The 16,911-nt window shown below is 44.7% G+C and overlaps 1 protein-coding gene across 3 annotated transcripts in view; it reads left to right on the top strand.

The window, feature by feature from the left end:
• Window positions 1-14,781, top strand: part of SCUBE2 (signal peptide, CUB domain and EGF like domain containing 2) — a 66,260-nt gene extending 51,479 nt beyond the window's left edge. For 2 of the 3 annotated variants that reach the window (XM_039244584.1, XM_039244582.1), the window contains 7 exons: window positions 2,029-2,199; window positions 4,872-5,039; window positions 6,001-6,162; window positions 9,418-9,615; window positions 10,816-10,968; window positions 13,436-13,515; window positions 14,195-14,781. In XM_039244584.1, coding sequence (XP_039100515.1) covers window positions 2,029-2,199; window positions 4,872-5,039; window positions 6,001-6,162; window positions 9,418-9,615; window positions 10,816-10,968; window positions 13,436-13,515; window positions 14,195-14,347 — 1,085 coding nt within the window. In that variant the 3' untranslated portion in view covers window positions 14,348-14,781. The remainder of the gene's footprint in view (window positions 1-2,028; window positions 2,200-4,871; window positions 5,040-6,000; window positions 6,163-9,417; window positions 9,616-10,815; window positions 10,969-13,435; window positions 13,516-14,194) is intronic. The other variant, XM_039244583.1, reaches the window with a different exon arrangement.
• Window positions 14,782-16,911: the final 2,130 nt, after the last annotated feature.

Below are 16,911 nucleotides of genomic sequence, written 5' to 3'. Positions count from 1 at the left end.
TGGCATCTTTTGGCTTATTATGACTTAGAAAAAGCCTTGTTTATGTTTTTTTTAGATTATGAAATAAATAATGAAAAGACATTTTTATTAATGGCAATAGACAACTTTGCCATGTTTAGCCCTAAAAGTATAAATTCAGATTGCATTTGTGGGATAGCATGAAAACAGATATTCCCCCTCATAGACACTGAAGAGATATAATAGCTAATTTTATCATGTGATATTTTGTTTTCTATGTCATGATCTAGGTTTCTATGTCATGATCATGTCTAGGTCATGATCTCATGGTTGGTAGGTTCAAGCCCTACATTGGGCCTTGAGCTGACAGTGCAGAGCCTGCCTCAGATTCTCTGTCTCCCTCTCTTTCTTCCCCTCTTCTTACTCATGCATTTGTGTGCACTTTCTCCTCCATCACAAAAATAAATAAACATTAAAAAAAGAGGGGGAGGCCTGGGTGGCTCAGTCAGTTAAGCATCTGACTCTTGGTTTCAGCTCAGGTCATGATCTCATGGTTTATGGGTTCAAGCCCTGAATCAGGCTCCATGCTGACCGTACAGAGCCTGCTTGGAATTCTCTCTCTTTCCCTCTCTTTCTGCTCCTCCCATGTGCTTCCCCCTAAAATAAATAAATAAACAACAACAACAACAACAAAAAGAGAGAGAGAGAGAGAGAGAAAATACATTTGTTCCAGTCAATCTCCCCTAATTCCACATAGAGAATCTTTGGCAAAGTCTTGAATTATGGTTCAGTCTGCACTTTTGTTAGTGACCTTTCTCCCCCTTAAATCCAAAACTCTTAATCTCACCGTAGGTGTATTTCACAGACTAGCTTGGGACCTTGGCCAAAGTATTTCACGTCCCTAAGTCTTTGTTTCTGTAAAATGTAGTTAATAATAGCACCTAACCCCTTAGGGTTGTTGGATCCTAAGGGTTGTGTTTGTTTGTTTTTAAGTAGGCTCCATGCCCAAAATGGAGCTTGAATTCATAACCCTGAGATCAAGAGTCAGATGCTCTACCAACTGAGCTAGCCAGGCGCCCCTATAGAGTTATTTTGGGGATATGAGATAGTGTACGTAAAACTTTGGGCATGGTGAACAGAGATTGTAAGTACTTAGTAAATGTTAGCCATTAGAAAGGCTATTTTGATGGTTATGATGTTTGAATATATTGAAGAACCCAATTAAGCATATTTATTTTATATTCATATTCTAAAATAAGATATAAACCTACATTTAGTAACTAACAATACCAGGAATAAAGTCAGGAATATGGTTTATTAATTTCCTTGTAGTTTTTTTCTTTCAGGAGACATTTACTATGGTTTACTCTTTATAACATATGAATTTTATTATAAACATGTTATTTTGGAGAGCTTATTGGTAAGACTCTTGAGATCGCCCTCCTCCCAGCCCCCAGAGAGTGAGCTTTTCAATGGCTCCTCTACCTGAAGAATAAAATCCAAATGGCTGGCATTCAAGAATTTTTTAAATCTATCCCAAACTTCCTTTCTTCCCTCTCCTCCTATATGTCATGCATGACCTTTTATGACCTGCCCCCTTTTCTTCTTCAGGAGATCCTATTCATCCTTTAAGTTCCCACACAAATGTGGCCTCTAGGAAGCCTTCAGGGATGCCGTCAGCCAGAATTAATAGCACCCTCATTTCTGTTCCTTTAGCACTAGGCTTATGTTCAGTGAATGATTTTCACTTTTTAATCCTTCTGACAAGCTCTGTGAAATAGGAAGAGTCATCAAGTGCTTATGCTCAAAGATAATTAGGACCACTGTGATCCTTGCTTCTAAGGAGTTCATGGTCTAGGGAGAGAGAACCTGTAAACACCTCTAACAGTGGGCCACAGGGATCCTGGCAGAGGGGTGTGCACAGAAAACCCAAAGGTGTTACACATTCTGTATTCAGGGGTTTGTAGGAAGGAGTGTGGAGTCTATGCCATCTGTTTACTGTTATCTCTAGCATTCATCCTTCCTTGGCCTCTGTCCTCCACTGACAAGATCATTTCCCACTTTGGCTAGTCAGTTGCAGGGCTGGGACATACTACGATGGAGCACAAGAACGCTGCATTTTATGTCCAAATGGAACCTTCCAAAATGAGGAAGGACAAATCACATGTGAACCGTGCCCAAGACCAGAAAATCCTGGAGCCCTGAAGACTCCAGAAGCTTGGAATGTATCTGAATGTGGAGGTAAGGATTCCATCTGCTCCTCCTTATTCCTCCAGTCTCCAGTATTGCTTAGATGCAAGGTGTAAGTAATGTTTCAGTGTAGACAATGCATAGTGCACCATGGGCTTCCTACAGGCAGGGACCATGTCGGGTTCATTTTTGGCTCAAGTGCCTACCTCGGTGCCCAACACATGCTGGGTTGATGCTCACTGGAACAAACAAATGAGCTGATAGAAGGCATTAGCAGGAAAAAAGATGTAAGTGTTGCTGATGCACACTTCACTCACATAAATAAATATATCTTGAGACCTGAGTGATCTCCCAGTGTGTAGTGTTACAATGGAGAAAGCGGTTCTCATTATTTGTCCAGCTTCAATCTCAAATTCATACCTTATTGATTTTTAAATTTTTTTTTTTTAATGTTTTATTTATTTCTAGGAGAGAGAGAGAGAGACAGCGTGAGCAGGGGAGGGTCAGAGAGAGAGGGAGTCATAGACTGAAACAGGCTCCAAGCTCTGAGCTGGCAGTCAGCACAGAGCCCGAGGCGGGGCTCGAACCCACGAACCGTGAGATCATGACTAAGCGAAAGTCGGATGCTTAACCAACTAAGCCACCCAGGCGCCCCTCAACATAGTTTTTAGAATTGTCTTTTTTAGTTCGGTTCTATAAAATAAGCTATGGGAGGGCTAACCCCGCTGGCTGCTCACGGTTCCTATTTGCTCAAGGGCTTCGCCATATTGTATCATAGGCTTGTGTTCANAGAGAGAGAGAGAGACAGCGTGAGCAGGGGAGGGTCAGAGAGAGAGGGAGTCATAGACTGAAACAGGCTCCAGGCTCCGAGCTGGCAGTCAGCACAGAGCCCGACGCGGGGCTCGAACCCACAACCTCGAGATCATGACCTAAGCGAAAGTCGGACGCTTAACCGACTAAGCCACCCAGGCGCCCCCATACCTTATTGATTTTTAAAGAGTACCCATCTGGCGACTTTGTTAAAACTCCGTGAAGAGTTTTTGGTGTCCCTTATGTTAACTCTGGAGCCAAGTTTACTTAGATTTTGTGGGCTATTTCCTATTTATTTTATTAATAAATGCCTTCCTTTTATTTTTTTAAATTTATTTATTTTTTTAAATATTTTTATTTATTTCTAGGAGAGAGAGAGAGACAGCATGAGCAGGGGCGGGTCAGAGAGAGGGGGAGACACAGACTCCGAAATAGGCTCCAGGCTCCGAGCTGGCAGTCAGCACAGAGCCCAACGCGGGGCTCGAACCCACGAACCGTGAGATCATGACCTAAGCGAAAGTCGGACGCTTAACCGACTAAGCCACCCAGGCACCCCATATGCTTTCTTTTTATTATGTGAAGGAGAGCCAGCTGTATTGATGCTCTGTGGGCTCACATAGGAGGTGTGGTCTGACACAGCAGTTCGTAGGTGATGTCTGCGGTGGAGAGCAGGTGGCCCCTGCCTCTCCTCCCAGTGACTCCCAGGACCAGCTTTGGTTCCCACCTATATGACTCCAGACTCTGCTGTGGGGTCTTTCAAAGGGTTTAAAAGTCAGAGCTTCAGACCAACTGTGTGACTCCTACCATATCTTTGACCTTTTATGACATCCTAGGACCAACTGTAAGGTTGGTAAGGAGGTACTTTGGAGCATCTATTTATACTTGTATGTGACCTCATTAAGATATATTTAAAGTAATATTATTAGTAATAATAATAGTAATTGCTAACATTTATTGAATACTTACCTATGCCAGGCATCATGCAAAGTATATTACATGAATTATTCCCCTGCTTGTTATATCACTACAACAACTTTATGAGGTTAAGGGGACTCACTGAAGGTCACACAGCCAAAGAGGGAGGATTTGGCCTCAGAACATAGGTCTGACAGATTCCAGACTCTTCTCTTGGGCGTGTGTTCATTAAGTGTCATTACATCTATAACTTATGGGTAGAAAGAAGACTATGAAAATTAGTAAGGGAGAGATGATCAGCAGTACGAGAGTCCACAGATTTTCATAATATCTTGGAAATGACAAGCTAATTCCTAAGGAATATGTGCTTTTAGAAATCCTCTGGTTTATGTCTGTGTTTCTTGCCATAAACTTAAAAAATAATTAAGTTAGGTACTTAAAGTCAATGCCACAGGGTCCCTCTATCCATGTGGATTAAATTGGTTGGATTTAGTAGAGGGAGGCCGGGACACACTCTAGTGTAAGATGTAACTTAGTATATGTAATTGATAAAACAGGAAGACTCTTTCATGATCGGAAGAGTCTTTATATCATTAGGATGTAGTCAGCTGGGTAAGAGTGTACTTCTAGGTCGGATTACCAGCATGATTCCAGAGCAGAGAGCCCTTTCTGGAGGTCCCTGCATTGCAGGCGCTGTCTGGGAACTGTGTAGTCCTAAGCCTTAAGCAAACCCAGGCCTGCTCCATACTTTGGAAGCAGTTAACACTTGGCTCCTTGGTCTCTGTCTTTGCACTGTACTTTGTACCCCTGTGTGTAAACATCAGGCACTCACATGCCACCTACTCGAGGTCACTGGCAGAACAGGACAGGGCTCCTCTCATGGATGTGGGAGATCAGGTCAGCCCAGGGTGGACAGGTCTGACCAAGCTCATCTACAAAGAGATGGGAAAAGGTGTGCCCAGGGGGCCTTGCTCACTTAGGGTCATTGGTTTCCCCAGGTCTGTGCCAACCTGGTGAATATTCTGCAGATGGTTTTGCACCCTGCCAGCTCTGTGCCCTGGGCACATTCCAGCCCGAGGCCGGCCGTACTTCCTGCTTCCCGTGTGGAGGAGGCCTCCCTACCAAACATTTGGGGGCCACTTCCTTCCAGGACTGTGAAACCAGAGGTGAGGACTGGCAGCTTGCCTTTTTCCAGAACCGAATTTCCCTTTTGAGAACCATGGGAGTCTGGTAAAATTCCTATCAAGCCCAGCTCAGAGGTGCCTTGTGTGGTGTCCCAGTGGCTGGGTGGTCAGGTCCCAATGCCATCCACTCCTGCAGGCTGTACAGGGAGCAGGAAACTTCTTCTTCTTTTTCTAAAATATAAAAAAATTTTTTTAGTTTGTTTATTTTTGAGAGAGAGAGGGAGAGAGAGAACATGATTGGGGAGGAGCAGAGAAAGAGGGAGACACAGAATCTGAAGCAGGCTCCAGGCTCTGAGCTGCCAGCACAAAGCCTGACGCGGGACTCTAACTCACAGAACTGTGAGATCATGACCGGAGCCGAAGTCAGTCACTTAACCAACTTAGCCACCCAGGCGTCCCAGCAAGAAACTTCTTAGATGTGATCTCCCCTAGCTACCTGGGCCCCTTCAGACAGGGCTGACTGGTCTGTGAGAAGTAAGCAGGTTTTTGCAACAGGTTCTTGGCTCCTTCTTTCTGGCCTTCCTCCCTCTCAGTACCCTCTCCCTAGGGCTCCCCTCTCATATAGGTTCTGCCTTTCCCCAGAGCCCCACTGCCACCTCTCCCAGGACCTGGCATCGGTTAGGCACCCTCATAGCTCACAAGCATGCTCTGCATGAGAACTAGGCTGTGCTCATTTATGCCTGACTCTGCATGAACTGTAAACTCTTTGAAGATACACCCATACTTTGATCCCTTTGTGTGTGAGTGTCATGAGTCACAGGTCCCACCCAAGCTGGCTATTTAGGGAATTAAGTGTTGATTAGCCCCAGATTAGTAGGAAAGCAGTACTTCATTTGAGCATACGGATTTATTTCATGAACTGTGAAAACTTTTACATGACAGTTGATGAAAATACAGTTGTTGCTTTTTTTTCATTCTCTCCACCCTCCCCCCGACCTCACAGTTCAATGTTCACCCGGACATTTCTACAACACCACCACTCACCGATGTATTCGTTGCCAAGCAGGAACATATCAACCTGAATTTGGAAAAAATAACTGTGTCTCTTGCCCAGGAAATACTACCACTGACTTTGATGGCTCCACAAACATAACTCAGTGTAAAGGTAGGTCTCTGTAAGGCTTTCACAGTCTTGACCAAGAGGGACGTGCCTGGGTCCACCTGGGGTGGGGGGTTGGTGCAGGGGTCCCAGGGGCCTTGAGAACCATGAGGACATGGTCAGCCCAGCTCACATACTGCAGGTCGGTGCTAAGGAGAGCCGGGCTTGGTTCCCAGGTACTTACCTGTGTTGATCCTGGCTACTTCTCTGGGCACATTGACAGGCTATACTTGCTGAAATTTCCTCCCACAGGCTAAGTTTCAGTTCGGCAAACATTGTTTGAGGACCTGTCATGTGCCAGGCCCTCCAAGAAGAATAAGTGCCTGGCCCTGCAGGTAGCACATGCAGTAGGACTACAGAGGAAAGAGCAATTAACTCTGTCTAAAGAGATGAGGGAAGGCTTCTGGAAGGCATGAGGAGGTTTAGGTGGAGAGCGTGGGAGGAGAGCAGGAGAAAGAGCCTTATACCCAAGACGACAGCTAGGAGGAAGCACAGACTCAGAAAAATGAAAGGCTTTTTGAGAGACCCCCCTGGACCTGGATTATGGAATGTCTGAGCAGAATCTGAGGCAGAGCAAGAAGGAAAGCCTTGAATGCCACACAAAGGAATTTTACTTGTATTCTGTAGGAGTGGGGAGCAGATCATTCAAGGACTTGCTGTATGTTTAGCTGGGTTGGGTTTTTAACCATTATGTAAAATTCTCCAGGAAAAGTCAGAAGTAAATCTCAGCTAACTCCTTGTCGTTAACACAGTGGTATAGGGAGGGGAGCAAGGAGGCCTCCCCAAATTGGAGGAGTTTGGTATTGAGGTTAACAGTGTTAGAAAATTATTCCCTTTACCCAGACAAAATCTGTTTCCTTGTCCTCCCATCCCCAGCTCTTTGTTGGCCCTTAGGAGCCACATGGCACAGATCTTCAGGTGGTCCTTCAGACTTGAAGCTGAGTCCTCAACTCCATGGCTCTCTTTACTCCACCCCCTTCCAAGAAAACATTTTTCCTACTGGAAGCAATAATTCACAGTTTACAGGGCGCCTGGATGGCTCAGTCCATTGAGTGTCTGACTTTGGCTCAGGTCATGATCTCACTGTTCATGGATGCAAGCCCCACATCAGGTTCTCTACTGACAGCGTGGAACCTGCTTTGGATCCTCTATCTCTTTCTCTCTCTGCCCTTCCCCCACTCACACATTCTCTCTCAAAAATAAATAAACATTAAAAAAATAAAATAATTCCCAGTTACAATTAGAAAGGAAAAAGATAGTCCCTTCAACATCCTCTCCTGCACAGGTGCACCTAACAGTTTTATACAATAAGCTCCTGAGGGCAAGGACTGTGTCTTTCTCATTTCTGAGCTCCCAGAGCTTTTGCCAACATTTTTTGGATGAATGGAGATTCAATGAATACTGATATGGCTGAGGTGTGTGTGCGCGCGCACGCGCGCATGACCTTTGCTCCCAGAGGTGAGTATCCAGCAAGCCCCATACTGACTGAGACCTAATTGGAATTTTCTTCTGGACCAAAACTAAAATGTGGTCTTGACCAGAAAGAAAAGAGAAAGAATATGACTATCATGAATTCATCAAGACCTCTAAGAAAGGCTCATATATCCTCTACTTAGCAGTCAGCTCTGTTCTCCCTATTTTTTTTTGTTTTTATGAAGAATTTTATGTATTATCAAACAAAAACGAAAAGTTGATTTTGTATGTGAGGAAGGGTTTGGTGGGCAGTTCAAACTTGAGTACAATTTCTCCCCTTCATGAGCCCCCGTGTCAAATAAAAGTACATTGGAATTGTTCATCACTGCTTATTTTAAGTTGCTTCTATTTCAAAGTTCCACTTCCAGGGGAGTAATATCACCTATCTCTATATGAAACTTAAGTGTTCTCTTCCCTATGTATTTAGATGTAACCCATAGAATGTCATAACCTGTACATTGAAGTAAGTATAGATTCAAGACTTGGTTTTACCTTAATATGCTATTTGTCATCCAAAGTTTGATTTCATTAACCCACCAGGCTAGATTAAGTACGATTTCAACTTCACTTCACTACTTTGTTCTAAATTACATTTTTTGTGAAACTTTGTTTTTTCTTTAAGGTTTTGATTTCTTTTTTTTTTCTTAAATAGTTTATTGTCAAGTTGGTTTCCATATAACACCCAGTGCTCATCCCAACAAGTGCCCTCCTCCATGCCCATCACCTCCCTTCCCCTCTCCCCCACCCCCATCAGCATTCAAGAGTTTGTTCTCAGTTTGTTCTCAGCATTCAAGAGTCTCTCATGGTTTGCCTCCCTCCCTCTCCCCAACTATTTTACCCCTTCTCCTCCCCCACGGTCCTCCATTAAGTTCCTCCTAATCCACCTATACGTGCAAACATGTGGTATCTGTCGTCCTCTGCCTGACTTATTTCGCTCAGCATCACACCCTCAAGTTCCATCCATGTTGCTACACATGGCCAGATTTCATTCTTTCTCATTGTCATGTAGTACTGCATTGTACAGATGAACCACATCTTCTTTTTTCTTTTTTAATGTGTTGTTTTTTTCTGAGAGAGAGAGAGAGAGCATGAGCAGGGGAGGGTCAGAGAGAGAGGGAGACACAGAATCCGAAACAGGCTCCAGGCTCTGAGCTAGTGGTCAGCACAGACCCCGACGCGGGGCTCGAATCCACAAACCACGAGATCATGTCCTGAGCCAAAGTCGGACGCTTAACCGACTGAGCCACCCAGGCGCCCCTGAACTACATCTTCTTGATCCATTCATCAGTTGATGGACCCTTGGGCTCTTTCCATGATTTGGCTATTGTTGAAAGTGCTGTTATGAACATTGGGGTACATGTGCCCCTATGCATCAGCACTCCTATATCCCTTGGGTATATTCATAGCAGTGCTATTTTTCTCCATATTTTGAAAGACCTAGAAGTTCTGTGTAATGGGTTCCCCTGGCACCTAGACTTTGTAAGCAAATTATTGAAAACTAAACTCACCCTTTGTTTCACGAATGCCTTCTTCTGATATCGAGCACCTTCAAGTTAAAGAGAAAATGGCAACTCAGAGGGGAACTCAGTGGGGTGAGCTCTGTGTGGGGAGCTAGTGTAGTTGGGCTCCCATGGGAGACCCTAGGCATTGTAGGACACACTAATTCCTGGGATGGTGCCATTGCTCGGTGGCAAGAGGGACACAGTGGTTCTCAGCTGAGCTGCTGGTGGCCATGACAGAGTGACAACAGTGCTGTGCCTTCATAACTCATGGCATTTTTTCTTCCAGACAGAAGATGTGGAGGGGAGTTGGGAGATTTCACTGGATACATTGAATCCCCAAACTACCCAGGCAATTACCCAGCCAACACGGAGTGTACATGGACCATCAACCCACCACCCAAGCGCCGAATCTTGATTGTGGTCCCTGAGATCTTTCTGCCCATAGAAGACGACTGTGGAGACTACCTGGTGATGCGGAAAACCTGTGCGTCCCCTCCCTGTGCTTGCCTCCCCTCTAAGGCCAGCGTGGAAGCCTGCTGGCATGCTCCCCAGCTTTAAACGTGAGCAGCAAGCCTAGAGTGTCACCTCTGTATTAGAACAGAGATGGGACATGAGTTTATAGTGTTTTCCAAGAAACAAAATTTAGACAAAAACCCACCTTGAGGCCTCTTGCTGTATCCCAGAGGTAGTGATTCTGCAGGTCAGTCTTCCCCTTTGGGCTCACTGGGGACCCTCTTCCACCGTGTCACAGAGTCAGTGAAGCTCATGGAGGCTGGCCCCAGACACTTGTTTCACCGTGGGAAGCCACTTGTGGCTGGGACTGACCTAGGCTAAGGTCATAGTCCAGCCAGGAGGGACCCTCCTCTGATCCCGATGTATGACCAGTGCCCAGTAAGGGACACTGCCACCAACACAACTTCAAGGCACTGTAGTAAGTGAACTCATCAGCCAGACTGCTTAGATCTGAACCTAGCTTCACCTCTTGTTACTTATGGGATTTGGACATACATTCTGGATCTTTCTGTGACTCTGTTTCCTCATCTGTTAAAAGGGGATAATAATAATTGCTACCTCATTGAGTTATCATGAGGAATAAATGACTTCATAATAAAGCACTTAGAATAATAATGACACATAGAACCACTATGTTTCCCACTCTTATTAGTGGTTACAGTGTCTGAAGTCAGGTGTGGATTTGAATCCTGACTTATCGACATACTGGCTCTGTGAGCCTGGGCAAGTGCTTAAACTCTCTGTAAATGAGTTAACAACTGCACCAGCTTCCTATGGTTTTTGGAGGATTAAGTGAGATAAAGTCCATAAAGTGCATAGCGCACCACCTGGTCTCAGGAAGCATGTGAGGATTGGTGGTGATTATGACTGGACGACAGCAGCTAGCTGTGGAATTGGATGGCCTCTCCTCAACCCCTTGCAGTGGGTGCCGTGGCCTGGGCTGCCGCTGTTTGCCTAGCCATGGGCCTTTCAGTTAGCCTTCCCTGCGGGCCTGCAATCAGCAGTGGAGTCTGCTCCATTCCCAGGACTTTGGCTCCTATGATGTCAAAGCTGGGCCCAAAAGAACTCTGGAGCATAACTTGTTTTCTGGTGTATTTGAAAAGATGAGTGTTCACTGTCTGCTGCTCAGGCTGATTCCTGAACCCTGTCCTCCTGTAACTTCCCTTGGCAGCTTCATCCAATTCTGTGACGACATATGAAACGTGTCAGACTTACGAACGCCCCATCGCCTTCACCTCCAGGTCAAAGAAGCTGTGGATTCAGTTTAAGTCCAATGAAGGGAACAGTGCCAGAGGGTTCCAGGTCCCGTATGTGACATACGACGGTAAGCGCTGTGAAGCTTGGGCTGTGTCACGCCCAAGGAGCTGCTCTGTTTTCAATAGAACCAACTTCTGGGCCCGCCGGTAGATTGCCAACAAGCACACATGCTCATAAAGAAGAAAGGACACTGCTGACTCACAAGTGCCAAATTTAAACAGACTTTGGGGATACTGACTACAGGGATGAAAAAATGTTTTAGAAAATAAATAAAAGTGAGCATGGCTTAGTGGAGAACATGGGCCAGCCTCGACCTAATCTCTTCAGTGACTTTGTGTGTGTTGCTTACCATCATTAAGCATCATGTTCTTAATGTGTAAATGAGGATAATCATTCGACCTAACATGAGAGTCCAATGGGATAATCCATAAAGGATCTGGTGCAGTGCCTGGCACATAGTAAATGCTCAATAAATACTACTAAATATGACCATGACTTTCATTACATGGAATCCTGAGGATTCCTGCACAGCCCTCACAATTGCCATAGACACAATTCTTTCCTGAGCCTATGGACAAGGCCACTCAGGCTTAGAGATTAACTTAGACCAACTGGCCTGAGGTCACATGAGGACAAAGTGGCAGAGATTTTTGAGACTCTAGGACCTGAGCTATTACCTATGACTCTTGACTACTTTTCTTATGACAGTTGTAGCAAGGGGTGAAACATGGTAGTTCTTAATAGTGGAGGGACTATTTTTAAGAGACAGCAGTCTGTGGTGCCTGGATGGCTCAGTTGGTTGGGCATCTGACTTTGGCTCAGGTAAAGATTTCATGGTTCATGAGTTCGAGCCCCGCATCAGGCTCTGTGTTGACAGCACAGAGCCTGCTTTGGATCCTCTGTCTCTCTCTCTGTCCCTCCTCAACTTGCATGCTCTCTCAAAATAAATAAATAAACATTTAAAAAATACAAATTAAAAAAGACAGCAGCCTGGGAGCATTTGGCATGGTGGCAAGCAGTGCTTCTGTTCTGTCTTACACTAGAACATCACACAGCAACTTATCCTCCTGGTGGTGAACACCATCACCAAAAGGAGCTAGTTCTCTGAGGAAGAGAATCTGCAGATTCAAGAGATTCAAGATAAACAGCATGTACTCTTACTCATAGTATATTCACTAAAACAAAAAGATAAGAAGGAAGATGCCACATGAATAGAGTTCCAGTGAGGTTGTACCTGTATTAAATTAGTAATCATGAGAACTATACAATAGTTAATAAATAGTGAATAAATTTTCATTTACCGTCACTTGACTAGGAGAAACTTTTTCAAGAATTCTTTCCACACAGTTCCAGTGATGTTCTTATGATTTGTTTGGTTTTGTTTGTACACGATATGCATACAAAGAGGCATTCTTTTCAGCCTGGAATTTGGAAAAGATTGTGTTTTGCGTGTGCTTGGTTTGAATTATGACTAGGAAATAGGCTAGACTTTGAAAGGTGGGGATTTAGATTTGGAAACAGCTTACAGTATGTACTACATTTACTGTGTACATCAGCACCAAAAATTATTAATAAGAAAATGATCGTAGCTTTCTTTTCTCTTTAATGAATGAAATTCTCCCCACCCCCAGCCCCATCCAGAAAGAAAGAAAGAAAGAAAGAAAGAAAGAAAGAAAGAAAAAGAAAGAAAGAAGAGTCTTGCTTTGGTACTAAGAAACTTGATTGTTTTACATAGTACAAGGGCAGAGAGAAAAAAGGGAAGACAGAGGGGAGAAAAGGAGAAAAGGAGAGAAAAGCCCTGAGGCTGGTGAGTTCACCAGGGAGCAAGTATAAACAGAAGGGATGAGAACCAAGCTCTGAACCCTGGGACCCTCCCATAGTAAAAGGTCAGGGAGAGGAGGAAGAATAGCAAAGGAACCTCAGACAAAGTGACCAATGGGGTAGGAGGAAAACCAGAGAGCATAGTATTCTGGAAGCTGAGTGAAGAAGTAGGTGGAGGAGGAGAGGTGACTAGAGACAGTGAGTGTTGACAGTTCTTTCGAGGAGTTTTGTGATAAAGATGGCAGAAATGTAGGATGGAAGCTGAGGGAGAATTGAGGTCAAGGGAGGGACTTTTTTGGGATCAGAGACATAATAGTGTGTTTACATGATGATGGGAAGGCCCAATAGAGAGAGAAAATGTCATCGTGTAGGAGAGAAATGGCAGAATTACCAGAACAATGCCCTTGACTTTGTGAGAGAAGATGGAGCCAGGGGACAAAGCAGAGGAAAGATGTTGACGGGATGCACAGAGGGTTTATTTGAGGGAGGATGGAACAGAAAAGCTGGGTGCAGAGGCTGGAAGGTGAGAGGATGTGGTGGTGGGAGTCTATGGACGTTCTCTTTGGATCACCTTCTCAGTATCACAGTGGTCATTGTTCTGATAGCAGCTGCAGAACAGGCATTTCTCAGAGCCTTATTAAAAAATGAAAGAAAGACTGAGTTTGGAAGTAACTAAACCCCATAAATGTCAATCATGTCCTTTCTTCCAACAGAGGACTACCAGGAACTGATTGAAGATATAGTTCGAGATGGCAGGCTCTATGCATCTGAGAACCATCAGGAAATACTTAAGGTGAGTACATAGCGAAGGTGGACACTGCAGTCACCCTGGAGCCCCCAGGCACCACTGCAGGAAGGTTTTCTTTTGGTCCATGTTGCCACGTTTCAGACACCACGCCTGCTTCGGGCTAAGGTCAGTTTCATATCTTCACCAGACTTAATTAAAAAAAAATATTCAAATAGCTTTATTCAGTGTTGTCAAGTAAAATTGGGTTTTTGGTTTTGTTTTTTTTTTAATTTGGAAAAGTGTGGAGGAACAGTGGGAAACTTGCTTACCATAAATCCAAGACCGTGGCAAATTGGTTCCATGTTCACTCTCTACATAATTGAAGATCAGTGGCTCCTTGTTTCTCCTTCAAGCCTAACATTCACCAAATTTTAGATGCTTATAAGTACTTATCAGACACTTGCCATATTCCCCAGATTCCGATGTTGCATCTCATCTGGTTTAGAAAAAGAAAACCATTTTTTATATATTAAACTTTCCTTTATAAAAGTAATACATGGTTTTTTTGCAGATATTTAGGGGAAATAAAAACTGGAGAAGAGATAAAAATCAGAGAGAACAATTTTCACAAAGTGTTTCTCAGCTTATCAACCTACTGCCCACACTGGGGCATTATAATTCCATTGGCAAAATGTTGGGATGTTTAAGTATTTTGGCCCAGTAACAAAACTTATGTTCTTTTTAGGATAAGAAGCTGATCAAGGCTCTGTTTGATGTCCTGGCCCACCCCCAGAACTATTTCAAGTACACAGCCCAGGAATCCCGGGAGATGTTTCCAAGATCCTTCATCCGACTGCTACGTTCCAAAGTGTCCAGGTTCTTGAGGCCTTACAAATGAGCCGGTCCACGTGCCACTCAGTGCCATGTTCTGTCTGTGGGCTGGCGGGACTTTGTGCAGCCAACATGGTCAGATATCGCTGCCTCCAGTAGCATCGACTCATTAGAGTTCAATTTTTATAGATAATACAGATATTTTGGTAAATTGAACTTGGTTTTTCTTTCCCAGCATTGTGGACATGGGCTGTGAATGGCAGTGAGTCCCACCACCTCTCACTGATGTGAGCAATGTGTCAGAGACATCAAGGGCTGGCTGAGCTGGACTTAAGTCAGCTCAGGTGAGACTCACCTGTCCTACCTAGTTCCTTCCTAGTTCTCACTCCTCCTCAAGCAGGCCGTGGTGGAAAGGAGCCCACAGAAGGTGCTGCCTTATCTGAAACTTCAGCTTCCTCCTGCCCAGCCCTCCCTAAGGGAGCCGTCTGCACCCATGCTGTGACCAGGCAGAGAAGGAAAGGAGGAAGGGAGGGTGGGAGAGCCCTTCAGGCACCATGCACCCATCTGAGACCTGGGAGGATTCTGTTTCCGTGTAGCCTTTTCCAGCCTGTGTGACCTGAGTTTGATCCCCGGACCATGGGTTCTGAGCATGGATCATTAAAAAAAAAAAAATACTTAAAGCAGAAAGAATTAGAAATAAAAAGATAAGAACTAAGCAGTTCCACAGGCATAATAATGTGGATCTATAGACGGCCTTCCTAGTGGCCAGCTGCAGCAAATGCACAGTGCTAGTTTTAGCACCTTCGGCTGTGCTCTCCTGGGCCCTGACTTAGGGCCTGGCGAGTTCAGACCGGGTATGATCTCCTTGGCAGATCTCACTGTTATGAAAAGGAGATTTCACAGACCCTGAGTCACTACTGCCAAGGGTGCTACTTCCCACTGGCCTTGTCTCCACAGCTGTCTGAGGGCCAGGTAGGCTGCTGTGCAGCCAGACGGTCATGTTTGCCTTCCTTGCCCACTCTCCAAGGTCAGGCACTGCCACAGCTCTGAGGACTTGAGCGACACCACTAAGGGTGGGCTCATTCTCTTAGTCTTCACACCACTGCGAGGGGCAGCTGCACAAATCCTCGTCTCCAGGTACTGCAGAATCACATTTGGTTGGCACAGTGGGGCCTCACATTTTCTACCACAGAATCCTGAAGAATTTTCAACATTATTTAATTTGTAAAAATTTAAATCCATAGACAAAAATCTCTTTATAGTGAATAAAAAAAGAATCCTATCAAACAAGCTGCCATTTCCCTAATGAACGGGCTGAACTACACATACCTATAGTGTTTTGTTACTTTAGTAACAAACTAACTCTGTACACAAAAGTACTAAAAAATGGTTAGCAAATATTTTTAAAGAAAACAGAGCCTATTGGTGAGCTTTCTTTTCCCCTCGTTTTTTTTTTAACATACTCATAACATTGATTTAAAAAAAACAGCCTAGTCAAAATTTTCTTCTTTATTTGCATGGATCCTAAATACCCATTTCCAAATTTCTTTTAAAAAAATGTGAATATCTTCATATTTTTAGAACCATCATCACTGTAAGCATGGAGTTTACCATGCTAGAATGTTATCTACATTTCTGAGTCTAATCATAAGACGAAAATTCAAATATAACCTGAGTCAGTGATCTGACCCATGTGGAGGTGGGATGAGCTGAACTGTGCTGTCCTGTCCTAAGCACGTTAGTAACTCTGTGCTTGTGACTGTGCAATGCTGTATTGCTGATGTCACAGGAAGGCTAGGGATGGAAGTGCACTGGGGGCTGGAAGGAGGCCGCATTAACCTGGTCTCTGTGAGGCACCCTCCAGGAGCAGGCCCAGGCACCAGAGCTGTGCTCCTGGAATAAGCATGAGCGACGGAGGCCCCCCTGAGCTTCCTGTCTATCCCCATCAACCACCCTGAGAGATGCCGTGGAAGGCTGGCTGCCTGAGGCCACTGTTGCTACCTACTAAATCAGTCAACATTTATTGAGCATCTGCTCTGTGCCAGGCACTGTTCTAGGCCCTGGGGATGCCCAGTGACAAGGTAGACGGGGTCCTTGCCCTCACAGGACTTACATTTTAGAGGGGGGAGATAGTCAATGAACAAACAAATCACCACGAAAAGCATCAGCTAGCATTAAGTGTTATATGGTAGGTTAATGTGACACATGACTGTGTCACTGCTTTAGAATTATGGATTGTGGATGGCCTTTCTGGGGAAATGACATTTCAAACTGAAAACAGCCAGAAGGAACCAGTCTTGGGACAGGAACAGTCAGGGCAAAGAGCACTCCAGAGAGAGGGAAGCCAAGTGCAAAGGCTGACGGGCAGAAGCCAGGATGTGTGGGGTTCACAGTCCAGTGAGGAAGCAAGTGGGATGAGGTGAGGCCAGGGGACTGGACAGGGGCCAGACCACGTCAAGCTTTGGAATCCAGAATGAGGGGTTCGGGTTTAATTCTGAATGTGTTGTGAAGCTTTTAGAGGAGTTTAAGCAGAGGAGGTTTGTCTGGGTTCAGACTGTTGAAGTGGAGATGCAAGAATAGTTTCTGGACATGCCTGGGGCGGAGTCCAGAACTTGCATGCGAATTGGATGG

Source organism: Hyaena hyaena, unplaced genomic scaffold (assembly GCF_003009895.1).
Source record: "Hyaena hyaena isolate Hyena2069 unplaced genomic scaffold, ASM300989v1 scaffold_245, whole genome shotgun sequence".
NCBI classification, from domain to species: domain Eukaryota; kingdom Metazoa; phylum Chordata; class Mammalia; order Carnivora; family Hyaenidae; genus Hyaena; species Hyaena hyaena.
The sequence above is the reverse complement of the archived record's forward strand: the minus strand, read 5'-3'. Positions and strand labels throughout refer to the sequence as shown.